This window comes from Dipodomys spectabilis, unplaced genomic scaffold (assembly GCF_019054845.1).
Source record: "Dipodomys spectabilis isolate Male_0828 unplaced genomic scaffold, ASM1905484v1 ptg000063l, whole genome shotgun sequence".
Taxonomy (NCBI): Eukaryota; Metazoa; Chordata; class Mammalia; order Rodentia; family Heteromyidae; genus Dipodomys; species Dipodomys spectabilis.
In genome coordinates, this window is record NW_024870740.1 from 3,778,185 (window position 1) to 3,795,610 (window position 17,426).

Consider the following 17,426-nt stretch of genomic DNA (forward strand, 5'->3'; position numbering starts at 1 on the left):
AGAAGATGGTGAGAGGACCTTGTTTCACTTCTGATTTGGGCCCGGGGTTTTATGCTGAGCAAGTTGTTTCCTAGGGTTTAGAGCAATCTCAGTTTCACAATCCCAGATAGAAATAAAACAACAACAAAAAAAGATTTCCCCCTAGGAAAACAGCTGCAGTTCAGCTCGGGGCTGCGTGTGAAGACACAGTGAGGGACACACCGTGCTAAAGTCGGTGACCGCAGTGGGGCAAGCGCGCGGGGAGGACGTGGGCTTGCTCCACGTCGCCCCAAGGGAATAGACGTACTTGCGTTCACTCGTTAAAGAGGAGTTCCTGAGGTGCTGGAATAGTCTACAAATAGGAGAATGACCTGGCTGGAGGCGAACCAAGGCGCTGCTGGGTAGCAGAATGCAGTCAGAGAGGCTTGGGACTCCCGGCAGGGTAACCGGAACAGCCGCGAACCTGAGGGAGCCGGGTTTACACCACCAGAGGCTCGGCCGCGCCTCATAAGCCCCGCCCTTCCACAACCCCGCCTTCTTCTGCTCGGGCCAATAGGAAGCCACGATGTTAGCGGGTGGGAGGCGCGGCCGGGTTGCTACAGCCAGAGCTGGGCGGCGGCGGCGGCGGCAGCAGCAGCGGCGGCGGCGGGCGCTGGAGGAGCGGACTCGCGGATTCGGAGGCGGGGGCGCAATGGAGGGACCGGAAGGTAAGGAAATGAAGGATGCAGGCTTAGGGCCCAGAGCATTCGGGGGTCCCGGATACCGATATTCCGGAGAGGCGGAGGGGGGTCCAGAGCGGCGGACCCCTCCTAGGCCTGGGTGGGCTGCAGCCGGACAGCTCCCCACGCCGAGGAGGGGTGACTCCCGGAGCCCCGCCTCAGCCCGGCTCGGGCTGGGCTCTCTACCCAGCCGGCGCCCGCGCCAGCCCACACGACCTTTCCTTCTGTTTTCTGATCCTGCCTAACTCCCGCGGTCCCGTAGTTAATCGGTCTCTTGGCCAGGTTTTTTGTTTGTTTTGTTTTCCTTCTTCTCCTTAAAAACTGGAGTCTAGGTTGCTGCCCACGGCCTCTCCACTGCCTGTCTTTGCTGGTCCTTCAGGGTGTATCTCCTACCATAAGCCACTTTGCCTTGGCCAGTTGCCTCTGCATAGCTGTTTTCACATTTCTGCAGCATCCTCCATGGGAGAGATGCCAGAGCATCTCCTAAGGAAGTGTCTGTCACTGGCAAGCTGTCCGACCGAGACAATAGGTTTCCAGATGGATTAGATGGTTTATTCACGATGAATTGTGAGAGAGAGCTAGCCTTGGTCCTTCAGCTTTGGGCTTATCCTTGTGTTGTAACTATGACTCCAGATTTTGCTTTGTTCCCAAATCCTTCACTTTTCCTCCATTCTCTTAACACATTCTGTGCAGGGACTACATTAGTTTAAAAACAAAGGAATGAAGGGGAAATAAAAATAGCATAAGCAAAAGCAGTTTAAAGATTTAAATTGTGTTTTATCCTTCGGATGAAGAACAAGTCTTCAGAATTGAAAGATCTTGTTAGGATGTAACTCCTTTTTTTTTCTCCTTTACTTATATTCAGGTCGATGGAATAAAGAACGAGCCATTGAGCGCTGTGTATTGTTAAATGATGCAGAGTAAAATATTTCAGGTTTTGTTTCGAAGTGAAAAGTGATATTTGGTGACTTTTCCAGTGTTCTACACTCACCAGAAAGCAAGTGGCAATAATGAGTTTATTTCATATATTTGCTTTGAGTGAAAGCCTTCATGTTAAGCACCTTGAAAATGACTGATAATTCTGATAATTTGTCAACTTCAGTGTGCTATTTCCTGTGAAGATCATATTTAATTTAAGAGTACCAGTCTGAAGATTTTACTATTTAACGTTTATGGTGAAAGCAGGTGTCTTCATCTAGGTTTTCCCTTACATATCCTAAACACTTTTCTATCTTGAGGATGCAACAAAGAATAAAAAAGTCAAAGCTTTAGCCATTTCAGTAGTCTTTTCATTTTAAGTTGTGTTGACATAACTAGTGAAGCTGTACTTAAGAATGCATTTAGTAATGGAACCCTATTATACTCAATTACAAGGGTGGAGTATGCATGAATTCTATGTGATAAGGCTGTGGGCATTACGGGTTCCACTGATGTATCATGATAAACAATACCGGATTTTTCATCTATTTTTAAATAAAACAATATTATCATTAATGGTGTGTTTTGTTGCAATGAATTAGGTTGAAATACATGAAATGGTTCTCTTTCTGGAAAACAGTAAACATTCGAATATTGGTAATTGCAAATGGTACAAACTAATAAAAGTTTTTGAGAATTTTATGTTGAATGAAGAATAGAGATTTTCTTCCTCCAGGCCCTTCCTGTTCCCCTTACTCATTTTTAAAAATAAATTATTTCATCACATTTGGCAAAGATCAAAACTTTGAATCTTTTTTTTTTTTATTGTGAAAATACTGTACATAGGGGTTACAATTACATGGGCAAGATAATGAGTACATTTCTTATCAAGCATTGTAGCCTCCTCCTTTGTTTTCCCTTCCCATCCCGTCTTTCCTCCACCCAACCCTCTCCCCCCACCCCCAAAGTTGTAAAGTTTGTTTTCAACATAACGTCTTGTACGTCTCATTGTTGCAATGGGTCCACCTGTATCCCTATTTAAACGATTTTTTTCCCCTTCCCCTCCACAAATTATAACAACATCAAATACAGTGAAAGCAGGGGTTATACCATGGGGGAGGGACATACAAAGCATCAAAGAAATAATCTTAGAATTCTATGCCTCCATCAGAAAACTTTGAATCTTGAAGTTGCTATTCATTAATTTATTCATCTGTGTCTTCAGATAATAAACATTCATACAGTGATAGTTTCTTTTCTGTGTTGGAAGTCTCCATCTAATATTTTGAAGGTGTGGGGTTACCTTACGTTTCAGTATCTAGTATGAAATTTTGAAGTTTGCTCAATGTGTAATAGTAGTTGAGTAAATATTGTGCTCTGTGTAATTAGACTTGCATTTCTGTTTGAAACCAGTTACCAAGTTCTGGCTTTACAAGCTTCTGTGAAGACAAACTATAGATTCTTGAAAAGCTCTACTGATGATAATCTTATTCTCTTCTTTATGAGGTTATTATTTGTATGTTAATCATACAAATTATTTTTGATCTTATGGGACTTATAATTCCTGAATTTTCAAAGGTATAAGCATTTATACTGAACAATTTAATTTGAAGCCAAATGTAAGTCTTTGCTTAAAATTGTGTAATTGATAAAAGTATGGTTTGAATATTTAAAGATTTTCCTTTTCACCCAAATGTCATACAGATGTATCCAAAGACAACAGAAGTAGTTTTAGACCTGAATTATAAGCTTTTAGAGAGGTATTATAGAATTAAGAGGTGATAAACATTTTTTAAGATTTCTCTTATATATATATATGGATATATATATCCATATATATATATATCCATATATATATAGTACTTCATTGCCTTCATAATATCCTAAAAAGTAGTTACAACAATGGTAGATATCAGCTGCCTGTTTCTCTTTTGGGCTTCTAAAATTACTAGATCTTAATATTGTCTTCTGAAACTTGATTAGGAGTGGAATTGCTATTTTCCAGTGTAGCATTGCCTGCCTTAAAGGCAGGCAATATATCTCATTAATGTTTCTACTGTGTTTTCCCATAGTATAACTGTATACTAGTTCATTAAATAATTTTTCTAGCATTGTTGTTTGGGGGGGGATGATACTGATTCGATGGGAGATATTTTTTATAGTCAATGCATTGGAAAGGCTTGTATTTTAATTTGTGCTTTGTTTCATTTTAGCTATATGATTTGGGCAGTTATTGAATACTATAATGTCTTAAATTAGATAACATACACTGAGAATTTAGCTGACTGTCTAATGTATTAAACCCCATGTTTATTAGGTTTATTGGGTGAACCCATAGGAGGCATAAGTACTTGAAACAGTCCAGGATAAACAGAGCATATGGTCTATACAGAGCCCTAAATAATCTGAAAAGGGAGAAATTGGAACTAGAAATTGGAACATATATGTATGTATGTATATATATGTATATATGTATGTATGTATGTTTGTATATCTATATATATGTATATAAAATAGGCATTGGAACTAAGGCAAAGATGGGGAAATTGAAAGGAAGGATAGATTTAGAAGTTACTTCTCTTTTAAGAGGAAGAAAAGTTTGAGTGATCGAGTAATGAGTTTGGCTTTAGAAGTGTGTTTATACAATACTTGAAGTATCTGGTGGAAAAGTCTCAGAAAAAAAGTCTCATGGAACTGTAGACATAGACATTTTAGTAGTTATCAAACATATATGACAACAAATGAGTGTAATCACTAAAGCAAACTGTTTAGCATAAAAGAAAAGTTACTTAGGAGAATCTAATGTTTTAGGGTTTAATAGAACAGGAAATTGGAATAAGGAGCACCTTTAAAGAAGTTTAAAATTTTGTCAAAGAGGAATGTGGGAGCAAAATAATTTTCATGGAGTAGGAGGTAAAAAGCTGATAGTATCTCATATTTAAACATAGGTAGCCTAAGCACTCATCTTCTCAAATCCTGCTTCATTTGTGAAACCTAGACAACTTGTGTATAAAATAAATACAGTAGAAGTCAGAAGATGAAGGATTTTAAAAGTTGAAGGAAGTTATCAATGGTTTCTCATGTTATGGAAAGGTCCTATAAAATAATCTAAGAGAAGGCTTCAAATTTGGCAATTATGGTAATGAGCAGTCATCTCTATTTCACAAAATTGTTTATCTCTATTTTAGCACATTTCCCTGATCTACTTCCCAAAGATGTTGTTATGATGTTCTCTTTTACCCTATTCTTTTGTTTATCCATTGTGTTTATCAGTACTTGACATATATATGTGTACACATATATATACATATATGTGTACATATATATACTTATAAGGAAGTTTCACTTATATGCACAATAAGAGATTGACAACAATAATAAAATATAGCAGTTGTGATCATTGTAATAAGAGTTACGAGAATGGAGTCTTTTTTGAAAGTCAAGACAAGTACTTGTATTTTTAACTACAGTTGACCATCAGTAAATTAAACTACATAAATCAAAAGCATGAGTGAGAGAGAGAGAACTGAATTTTTCTTTTTTTGCAGGATTAAAGTTATTAACTTAGAACCTGGTGCTTGATAGGTTGGCTCTCTACTGCTTAAGCCTCCAGTCTGCTTTTTGATGGTTACTTTATTCCCTAGCCTAGCCTTGAACCTATATCTTCTAGATTTTAGCCTATTGAGTGCAAGGATTTACAAGTGCAAACCTTTAAGAGTCCAGAGGGGGACTTTCTAAAGCTGTTTTGGCTGAGGCTATTGTTTTGAACTAGAGTGCAAGTAAAAAGAGAGTGAAGGCTAGGTGTTGTAATATGTAACTTATCCAATGAAATCTTGTTAAGTTAGCTGAAAAGAAAAATATCCTTGATATTTTCAAGATTGATAACAACAAGATTTTGTAAAAGGTCTTGGGAAGAAAATAGTATTGTGGGTGATATGTACTTCAAAAGAGAATTTTGTTGAGTTATGTAAAGGTTAGATTCAGATCAAGTGTGGTGCAAGGTAAGGCTAACTATCAGTAATCAAATAGACATGCTCGCGTTGGGAAGAATTATTCTTGGATTTTAAGATGTCTTTTTTTTGGAGAAGATTCTCTCCTTTTTTATTAAATATACATATCTTTTAAATGTTATGTTTCATCTATATATAATAGCAAATTCTTTCACATTACCTATATTGTATAATAGTATTACACAAGAATAAAATTGTAAGCCTTATTCATGTTCTGAAATCATTATTATCTACTTACAACAGAATCAAGGCCTTACTAGATAAATTTGCTAAGGACAGATTGGCTTCTCCACAGTTCTGGAATGGTAAAATATTTTATTGATTGAATGTTTTCCATTATATTATTGTTCCTTTTGCTCGCTGCTACAATCTTACCTTCTTTGAATAAGAACTCTTGGTTATTTTTTTATATGCATCAATATTTGCTAGTTTGGGCCCCTTAGGAGAGGTTTGTCAGGTAGATTGAACAAATATTAACTCATATAATAGATTTTTTAAAAGTAATTTAGCAAACTTCTTTATTTTATAGAAGAGGAATCCAAATTTTAGAAAAGTTTGATTTTTTTTTTTTGTTATCTAAAACTCAAGTCTTCAGTAAAGACTTTTCAAAAATATTTTTATCTTTTTATTAAGATGATTATGTTTTCTTTAAGCTGTGTATTCCAGGGTAAACTGAACTCATGATCTTTCTCCCTCACCCTCCAGAGTTCTGTGATTGCAGGAGTGACTAATATCTTACTTTTCATTTACTTATTCTTTTTGTGACAATGAATTTAAAGAGATTTAAGTCAATTACATGGCTTGTGTGAATTTCGATTCCTATAATTGGATTTTATCACTTGCTAATATTCTGCTGCTCTTAAGTTGTATGGTTTTTGTTTTTGTTTTTTTATAAAATGGGAGATGATTTGAATCTTAGATTGAGTATTTAAATCAAATACATTATGGTGGCATTCTGGGAGCAATGATTGTATGATTGTATTGTTTTGTCTTTGTGCCACCATTATTACATGGTATGTGCTTAGCAATTACTAGGTGCTCAGTAGGCAATTGGATTATTTTAATGTATCAAACTGGCTTTTCTCAACATTTATTTTTAGTACTCTAGATTGATACAGTTCTTCATATATGCCCCATGTGCTCTACCACTGGCTTATTCCTCAATAGCGGTAGCCTCAGTAGTTAGTTTTTATAAGTAGATACTGAAATGTACTTTAAAGCAAGTAAAGCATGCAATACTTTTAAACATTATGTTTGACAGAGTTTTAAATCACTGCTTAGTATTTAAAGTATTACACAAAAACTGTAAGCAAGTCTAATGGCTTATTCAGCATGTGGTTTCACTTGGACCATCTTTTTAAAAGCATTCTTAGTGAATTTAATGGATTCCACATGGCAAGTACTTCACCTTTCTGAATTGTTGGTGAAGTTATGTGATCCTTATAAATGAGACTTCTCTCCTTAAGTAACCTATCTCCTGATATTAGAGAAGGACAAATCAGGCAAGTCTTAGCTTTGCCATTGTAATGTCCACTGTTAAAGTGCCACTGTACAGACATTGCCTCCCGTTTGAGATGACAAATAGCCACTATTTGCTAGTAAATAGGGCACTGGAGTACTAGAACAGTAAGGGGGGAAAAAAGTTCTTCTGTTACGATATTTGAATATATTCTCTAATGTCTATTTTGGTTCACTTGATTAGTTTTCTGCAAGCTCAGCAGATGCTATATAATGTACATTATGGAATCCAAAAAAATCCATTTTCCATGAGTTAATGTTACTTCTAAAAGAAAATGTTTTTCTATTTGTCTTTCATATAGTAAAAGAATTTGAACCACAGTAAATTAATCAAAGTATGGGAAAATATTACAAGTTAACAAATTACTTTTGGAAATTAAAATATGAAAATAAATTTAGATTTGATATTTACCTAGTAAATAAAATGATAGATTAATTCAGTTCAGTCCTGAGAAGTGTAGGTTTCTATTGCATTTGTAGTATTTGTTATATCCAGACATATCAGATGAATATATTAAGTTTAGTTGAATACCTCAATTTCCTGGTTCACTGAATCTTAATACCATATATACGTAACAGAGTAAACATGGATGTATGTAGTTAATATGACTAGGTGCTTTTGAGAGTCTTATGCTTTCTATTATCTGGTAACAAACAGTGCAAGATTTTTTTTTTCTAGATTCTCTATGTCATCACAGGAGGTCACTTAACCAACGATAATTCTTTAGAGCTATTAGGATATATGTGTGTTCTAAAGTATAGTGATTTACAACAGAGATAGGTTATAAGATAAGAGACATGATTACGTTATTTGGTTACATCATTACAAGAAACCTAGATATTTCCAACTATATCAGTTTACATATTATGGCATGTTGATCACAGCTAACTTGAAGCATTCAGTAATTTTAATAATTTTGCTTATGTTAATATGAAACAAAGTGCTTTTTGTAAGAACTGACAACTTATCTATGAAGCTAACAAAAAATGTAAAAAGATTGAGTTTACAATTTGATCTATAGAAATTATTTATTGTTTTCTGTTTCAGATAATGGAAGTGTTGTCCAAGTTGGAGAATTACTGCCTTGCAAGATTTGTGGAAGAACATTTTTTCCAGTGGCATTAGTTAGTAGACTGATTCTGTGCCTTTTCCCTTCTGGGTTTAATGTGATAATTAATACTCTAGAACAGCTCTTATGGGAAGAACTTAATATGGAATAATGTTTGAACGGTTACTGCATAATATTCTTGTTCAAGAGTCTCAGTTTTATCTGCATCATTTTTCCACAATGTTCTTCTGAACTCCTCCATTTAAGTATTAAATTCTTTGTAGTAAAAGGGAAAATATTACCAGAAACAAACACACTCTGATAAAAACAAACAAAACACCTCTTAAGTACACATAACAATAGACTTACAGATACAAAATGAGATGATACCTAGGATGTGCTTTCAAGTCATTCAGAGGGAAAAAAGTAGAGAACAATGATTAAAATGCTTTTAATTGTTGGGTAGGATGATAAGTAAATGGGAGTTCATTATGCTATTTTCAAGTGTAAAAAAAAATCTAAAGAAAAATGTTTCTTTCTATTAAAAAATATGTTACTTTTAGATATTTGTAACTACTTACCTACAAATAAAAGACTTTAATTGATCTTAATTAAAAGTAGCCATTCAAATAATGAATAATAAAAATTATGCTTTTGTGCCAAGCATCAGTGGCTTATGCCTGCAATCCTAGCTGTTAAGGAACATAGTATATATTTATAGGTGCATTAGCATATTTTTAAAATTTAAACATAAATTATTCAAAATTCATACATTTATTGAGATGATTTATTAGTATTGTTAATAAGCAATGTTGTTGTTGTTTTTTTTGGTCCAGTCATGGGGCCTGAACTCTGGCCCTGGGCGCTGTCCCTCAGCTCTTCAGCTCAATGCTAGCGCTCTACCACTTGAGCCACAGCACTACTTCCGGCTTTTTTCTTTTTTTGCTTATGTGGTGCTGAGTAATGGAACCCAGGGCCTCAGGCATTTACAAGGCAAGCGCTCTACCACTGAGCCACCTTCCCAGCCCTAAGCAATATGGATCTGCTCATTAGTGTTCTGGCTCCACTTATATTCTAAATTATTTTTAACTAAGTTTTGTTAAAGTAAAACTCGTACTACAACTATTTCCAGAAAATAAAAAAAATTAAATTAAAAAATGAAAGTTCTGAGACCAGAAGCTCACCGTGTGATCCCAATTACTCAAGAAACTTTGATCTGAGGATTATGGTTTGAAGCCAACCTTAACTATTAAAAATTCAGAGTGGAACTGTGGCTCAAGTGGTAATGTACTAGCCTTGAGCAAAATAGCTCAGGGACAGTGCCCAGGTCATGAGTTCAACCTTCCCCTTCTTAACAAAGAATGATAAAAGAGAGGAATTAGTGATCAAAAAGGTTCTTAACAACAGTTACCTCTGCTAGCCTTTTTGTAATACTTTAGAAACATCTTTCCAACATGTTTTTTTTTAATACTTTATTGTAAAAATACTGTACAGAGGGGTTACAGTTACATGAGTAAGGTAATGAGTACATTACCTATTGAGCATTGTTGCCTCCTCCTTTGTTTTTCCCCTAGCATCCTTTCCTTCCCCACCTCCCTATCTATCCCCACCCCTCCTCAAGTTGTAAAATTCGTTTTCAATGTAGTTACATTGTTATAATGGGTCAACCTGTATCACTATTTAAGCATTTGGTTTTTTCCCTCCCCTCCCCAAATTAGAAAAGTGAAGTATATATAGATACAGGGCACCGGAATCAAATATAGTGAAAATGAGTTAAACCACTGGGGAAACATACACAAAAGAAATTTTAAAAAATCACATAGTGTACAGTATAAGTACATTAAGAAGAACAGCGACAAAGATAAAACCTCTTGTGTCCCTGTATTGGGGTTTATTTCACATACCATCATCATCTTATATGGTCAAATGTACATAGCTTTTGACCTTTTCTGCTTATCCCAGACATATACTAGTTATTGTACATAAGGAAAACCATGGGGCCTATGTTTCTTTGGGCCTGGCTTACTTAATATAATTTTTTCCAATTCTTTCCATTTCCTAACAAATGAGGTGATGTCATTCTTTCTGATGGAGGCAAAAAATTCCATTGTAGGGTCTGGGAAGGTGGCTTAGTGGTAGAGTGCTTGCCTTGAATGCATAAGGCCTTGGGTTCAATTCCTCAGCACCACATAAGCAGAAAAATCTGGAAGTGGCGCTGTGGCTCAAGTGGTAGAGTGCTAGCCTTGAGCTAAAGAGCTGAGGGACAGTGCCCAGGCCCAGAGTTCAAGCCCCACGACCACCAAAAAAAAAAAATCCATTTTATACATATGTATTATATACACCACATTTTCTTGATCCATTCATCTACTGGGGGGCATCTGGGTTGGTTACATATCTTAGTATAGTAAATAATGCTACCATAAGCATAGTTGTGCTGGTAACTTTATTATACTCTTGTTTGTGGTTGTTTGGGTAAATGCCCAAAAGTGGGATTACTGGGTCATAGAGGAGCTCTATGTGTAATCTTTTGAGGAACCTCCATACTGCTTTCCAAAGTAGCCCAATACATGTTTGAGTTGTATTTTTTAATCATTTTTCAAAGCTTTCAGTTTAGTTTTTACAAATAAACTTTTATTGTTTAATATCTAAGTAATGTTAATGTAAATATTACACCTTTTACAATGGTTTGGAAATAAAAGCTACCTATTCTTGACATATTACTAAACTCATAAACATGGCATATATGATAATACTAAATGGTGATCCACTAACTTCATTTTTTATTATTTGAGGTTTTACTCAAATAGCTATAGTTATACTGCTGTGTTTTAAAGTGAAACTGGGAAGTATGTAAGTCAGTAATTTAGTGTAGTGTATGAGATTTTATGACATTAAGTTAATCAGGTGTGAGATTTCTTTTATTCAGAAAAACTTCCAGATGCATGCAAAAGAAAAATGATGCATTTAATTCACAGTCATTAGTCAATATGTTTCATATAATGGAGAATTGTTTTATCTGATTAATTAATTGAACAAACAAGAGAACTTTATATTGTTCCTTGAATGAATAAATGATTAAATGCACAAACACTTAAAAAAAAGAAAAACCTACAAGAGTAGAAGACTGAGTGAGAAAATTCTAGGTGAAGGAAAGTAGAAAGTTTGAATTCTTGGAGGAAAAGGATAATGTGGAGGAAGGACACAAATCTGGCCACTTTATCCTATTATTTTGTATTCTTTTAATCTATTACTCTTGCCTTGCTTTTAGTAATCAAAAGTAGTCCTATTATATTATCTTTGGTAGTCCCATGACCAATGCATTCTTCTCCATTTGCATCCTTTTTCTAGTATTGCTGAATAGTATTCAGTGAAGACTTTTTTTCACTCCAGAAGTTTTCACTTGCTTACATTATTTTTCTTACTGTTAGCATGTGGAAATGATAGATACTTAACCCATAATAACATTTTGAAAGATTATTTCCCTATAATTTATTGTAGGCAATTTATTTTACCAAGGAAAAAGCAACCTTTTATTTATTTCGGGCTCAGATTTTTTTAATTAGACAGATTTTTTTAAACTAGTATCAAATAGTTTTATAGTCTTGCCTTGTGGAGAAAATAAAATTATATGTTTCATTTCTCCGTTTAACAGAAAAAACATGGACCTATTTGCCAGAAAACAGCCACTAAAAAACGGAAGACCTTTGATTCAAGCAGACAGAGAGCTGAAGGAACTGATATTCCAACAGTAAAACCTCTTAAACCTAGGGTAACTATCTCACTTTTTAAGCAGTATGAACCTTGCTGTTGTAAATATTTTAAAAAATAGATAATTATTCCTTGTGCTAAGATTAAATAATGAGCAAAGTTCTTTTATTTTTTCAGTTTTTAAACTTTCAGAAACTTAGAAATTCTATTTTTATTTTAAGTTTAAATTGCAAAGATAAGACTAAAGTTGTGGCTCAAATTCCATCAATTACTTAGAAGTTTGTTTACCATTGGAGAGTCAGTTGCTTAGCTGTAGACTGGAACTAATTCAAACAAGTATGTTAAATTATTATTTGGCTTTAATTTTTGCTCTATTACTGTCTTTAACCAATAATATAAAATCTTAAATATACGAAAAGGAAAACTTAGCATAAAAGACATTGATGTTGGGCTGGGAAGTTGGCTCAGTGGTAGAGCGCTTGCCTTGCATGCATGAGGCCCTGGGTTCAATTCCTCAGCACCACCTAAGCAAAAAGAAAAAAGCCGGAAGTGGCGCTGTGGCTCAAGTGGTAGAGCACTAGCCTTGAGCTGAAGAGCTGAGGGCCAGCGCCCAGGCCCAGAGTTCAGGCCCCATGACCGGACCAAAAAAAAAAAAAAAAAAGACATTGATGTTTTCTGGAGAAGAGTTTAATCAATTGTTTGGTTACTGTACTGTAGTTGTTTTCTTTTTGTTGTTGTTACTATTAGAAGTAAAGCAGTGAACTTCTTTGATAACCTGTCCGTCTATTTTTATAAATAAATCATTTAAATACTTCATAAGATACAATTTTAAAGAGTCATTTAGTGAAATGGTCAAAGCTAAGTTTTTAAGCAAATCTTTAATCTTACTAATAAAATTATTTAGTAAAATCCTTAAGTGAGTTATGACACATTAAACCTTAACAGTTTTAGATGATTTGAACATTGCCGGTGACTATTGCTTATAATCCAAGGTATTCCAAGGACAGAGATTGGGACTTGCCACCCTGGGACAAAAACTCAAGACCCTGTTGGGAAAAATAAAACCAAAACAGTGTAGGCACCTGGCTCAAGTGATAGAGGTTCTGTCTAGCAAGTACCATGCCACTAAGTCAAACCCCAGAACTGCCATAAAATGTACAAACAGGACTGAAGTAGCAGAAGCCAAAAGAGGAAATGGAAAAAGAAGGAACAGAAAATTGAGCAGGCCAAGTAGCAGAGACTCATAGAAACCTTCCTGATGATGAGAGGCCCAATCTAAAATTTCATATCCTTTGTTAAAGTGGTTGTGGAACTGAGAGCAAGTAGAGCTAGCCATAGTACCTGGTTAATCTTCTAAAGAAGTAGAAGAGGCAAGCACATATCCCACCGGAAGGCCTTATTTGCATAAAGTAGTCTGATCTAGTCCAACAAAGAAGAGATGCATATAACCTCTGAGCCTCTCTCCCCAAACATTTTTTGCAAGTAACTGTCTCAGGAAAATCTAAGTCATTCAGAAGTGAATGATAAGAAAACTTGTTATGTCACATTGATACAAAAATGTACTATGAAGAAAAAATAGAAAAGAGCAGCAATACTTGCCAGTAGGTGAGTAATACTTGGTAAGAAATAAATGAATAATGTGATCATAGATTTAGCTATAAAAGAAGAAACTTTTTAAGAATTTTGCTTTTATAGCCATGAACTGTAGGTCTGTCATTTTTCTTCTCATAACATTTTGTTGCTCCCATAAATCTAGTTGGAGAATGCCTTGTTTTCATTTTCTGAAAGAGTTTTGTGCGGGGGAGGGAAGGTTTTTAAAGTGAATTTTTTAAAGTGAATATGAGACTTTCTCTCTGATATTTGTTTTGGGGTGTGTGTGTGTGTGTGTGTGTGTGTGTGTGTGTGTGTGTGTGTGTGTGTGTGTGTGTGTGTGTGTGTGTGTGTGTGTGTGTGTGTGTGTGTGTGTGTGTGTGTGTGTGTGTGTGTGTGTGTGTGTGTGTGTGTATTGGTGTTTGTGTTTTGCAGGATACTGCTAATTTGAGCTTATCATATTTATTAGCAACAAGTTTCCTTATAGTAACTTATTTTATTTATTTTTCTATGTAACCACTTGATTGTGTTTTCATACTTCGGTAAATTTTTATCACATTTTCTTTAGTTTTGACTTGGCATTTTAAAGGAACCGTGTTTTGACTTTGTTGATCGATGTAAAGACTGGAGACACACTAAGAACAGTTGAATAGTTCAATAATATGATAAAACAATACATTTTGTGGTATATGAACCAGCATCATATTTAATGTAAATAGAATTACCATGTTATATAAATATTCTCTTCTATTTTCTGCAAAGGATATGGAGTTAAATGGCTGTGACTTTACTTGGTTACCCATTTTAAAAAGCAAAACTTAGTTGGGTTCATATGACATGTGATATACTTACAAGATATAGAATGTAATTACAAATAATAGAAGATTTAAAGTTTTGAAAGTGAATCCATGAAAGTTCAAGAAGGAAATATGGGAAATTTTTATTTTCTCATCATATAAATTTAGGCCCAGATAGCTACCTATAAATTCAGAGACCATAAAAGAAAGTAAATGAAGTTTTAAAGTAATTGTATCAAAGAAGAAGAACCTGTAAGGTTGTTGAAGGAACAGAGGGAATACTGTACTATAAAAAAGTTATTTGAAGCCGGGAGCCTGTGGCTCATGCCTGTAATTCTAGCTACTCAGGAGGCTGAGATCTGAGAAATCATGGTTCAAAACCCAGACAGGGCAGAAAAGTCTATGAGACTCTGATCTCAAATAAACCACCAGAAAACTGGAAGTGACCCTGTGACTCAAGTGGTAGAGCACCTGCCTTGAGCTCAAGAGCTCAGGGACAGCGCCTAGGCCCATAGTTCAAGCGCCATGACTGACAAAAACAAAAAGTTATTTGAAAATTGTGTCATTTTAGAGACCAAATTCACAAAATGGGCAGTAAAAAATGATTCATAGTGATGTGAAATGCTATTTGTTAAGTCACACTCATTATAAGAAAAAGCAGCTAGTTAGGTTCACAGAGAAAGGATAATTATTTTCCATTTTTTTGTCAGTTAAAAGCACAAAGTTTGGTAATTTTATTAGTGACGTGATATGGAAAGGTGAGAAGGACCCTCTTAGTGTAGCCACAATGTAACACTTATAGAAGACAATTAGGCAGTATCATTCATAATTAGAATTATAGTTTGAAAGTTCCATACAATAAAATTGCACAAAATTTTTAAAAAATTTAATTTAGCGATGTCATTTACAGATTCTTGTTAAAGAATCTGTGGAAGCAATATAGCACTACCTCAAGTTACTATTCAGTTTATTAAAAATATATTTTAAAACTTTTTTTTCTTTATTTATAGCCAGAACCACCAAAGAAACCATCTAACTGGAGAAGAAAACATGAAGAATTTATTGCCACCATAAGAGCTGCTAAAGGCCTTGATCAGGCACTTAAAGAGGGTGGCAAACTCCCTCCTCCTCCTCCACCTTCTTATGATCCTGGTATATTATTTGACAGAAAATGATAGAATTCCTATACATTTAAGGCATCTTAAAATTCATTCTATTATAATGAGCCTAATTACACATGCACTTTAAGTGCTTTGGTGTAAAATGTTAGTAATAGTCCAGGCTTCAAATCATTAAGAACATAGAAATGTATTGTCTCTTTGTCACAATCCTTTTACTTAAATGTAAATCATTACATCATTTTAAAATTATAATTACCATTGAATGTTAAAATTTGAGGAAATATAGTCACTCAGTTGAATTCTGATAGTTACATTGTTACCTACCAAGTTAACAACATTAAAATTGAATTAACATTCTATACTTTCGTTTATTTCCCAGTGCCAGAATGATGTTTAACAAATGTTGATGTGATCATTTTTAATATTTTATTGAAAAGCTTACCAGCTAATAGAAGGCCGCATAGTAAATATTTTAGTGTTGACATTCCATAAAATCCCTGTTGGAACTGACAACATTTTCATTGTTGCAATATGTCATATGTAAATGAATGGATATGATTATGTTTCAATAAAACTTTTTACCAAACTCAGGCAACGCCTGACATAGATCACAAGACATATAGTTGGCCAGCAGTATTATTAGTTAATTTCAATTTTTTAAGTGTTGTTTCTGGGATAATCCAGCTGAGTTTAGATCTTTTTCAAACTCCACTTGTGGTTTTTTCCATATAGTTCTTTGCTTTGGCAATATTAGGAATTACACGTTGTAATGCATACAGTTAACATTTTTCAGGTATTCATAAGTTTTTGAGAGTGACAGTTTTTCAGGATAATTAGGGCTTTACAAATTTTTTAATCTTTTAAAGACAAAAACAACTTTGTTATTTTGTTTTAAGACTTCTCAATTAGTAAGCAGAACAAACTTCTGAGCTTCAAAACTTATTCATATAAATTTAAAGTGCATTCTCCCTATCCAGAAGTAAACTTGTTGAAATAAATGGAGATTTTTCTTTTAACAATTGCTGAATTTGTTTTCTTATTCCCACTGTCCCATGTAGTTGTTCTTTTATAATGCTAAAAAAATTGGGTTCTGTGTTAAATATAAAGTTTAATTTTAAAACAAATTTAGAAAATATTTCAAGTTACAAACATCTTTTAAACTTGAGTTTCTTATGTTATTGAAGTTGTTTATCAGTACCAAGTTTTGGGAACTCTGAGAGAAAATAAGAGTGTTAAAAGTCCATTAATCTATTTCTCTAATTGAAATGAAATATATAGATGTACTCATATTTCAAATTGTGTTTTAATGTGTTATTACTATTTACTATAATATGTGTGCCTATAGTAAAAATATCATACTATAGAGGTAAAAACAAAATTATAATTTTCTTCTTATTCTTTTTACTGAGTATATGTCTTTTAATTATTTTCCTCAGAATTGATTTAATACTAGCAGAAAGCTAGGATTGTTTAATTGGACTTTTTCTTTAAAGTCTATACTAACCTTAGATAAGTCAAGCTAAATGTTAGACTATTTTTGATTATCAGATGTTATTATTTATATTAGGTATCTTAAGTTACTCTTCTTAGAAACCAGTGATACTTTATATCTATTTCAGGTGTTCTGTTATTAATTTATTCCTGTTTGGGTCTGTTTTAGATTATATTCAGTGTCCATATTGCCAGAGGAGATTCAATGAAAATGCAGCTGATAGACACATAAATTTCTGTAAAGAGCAGGCAGCACGTATTAGTAATAAGGGCAAATATTCTACTGATACCAAAGGCAAACCAGCTTCTCGGGCACAGGTGAAATACTCAACTTAAATCATTTCTACAAATCAATGAGAAAATGTCACTGTCATATATATATTTGTATGTTTATAGTGTCTTGATTTACAAGCTTTTATACTTTTCTCATCTGCTAAAGTAGATACATTAATGCTAAAAAAGTTAATGACTGATTGAGAAAAATTACTTAAATTAATCCACTTAAAATGTACTGGAATAAGCAGGA

General features: G+C 34.3%; 1 protein-coding gene across 2 annotated transcripts in view; it reads left to right on the top strand.

Annotated features, from left to right (window-relative positions):
* The first annotated feature begins 624 nt into the window (after window positions 1–624).
* The window catches only part of Zc2hc1a (zinc finger C2HC-type containing 1A), a 35,497-nt gene continuing 18,695 nt past the window's right edge, over window positions 625–17,426 (top strand). For both annotated transcript variants that reach the window (XM_042680707.1, XM_042680708.1), the window contains exons 1-5: window positions 625–686; window positions 8,193–8,269; window positions 11,846–11,962; window positions 15,299–15,440; window positions 17,070–17,218. In XM_042680707.1, coding sequence (XP_042536641.1) covers window positions 671–686; window positions 8,193–8,269; window positions 11,846–11,962; window positions 15,299–15,440; window positions 17,070–17,218 — 501 coding nt within the window. In that variant the 5' untranslated portion in view covers window positions 625–670. The remainder of the gene's footprint in view (window positions 687–8,192; window positions 8,270–11,845; window positions 11,963–15,298; window positions 15,441–17,069; window positions 17,219–17,426) is intronic.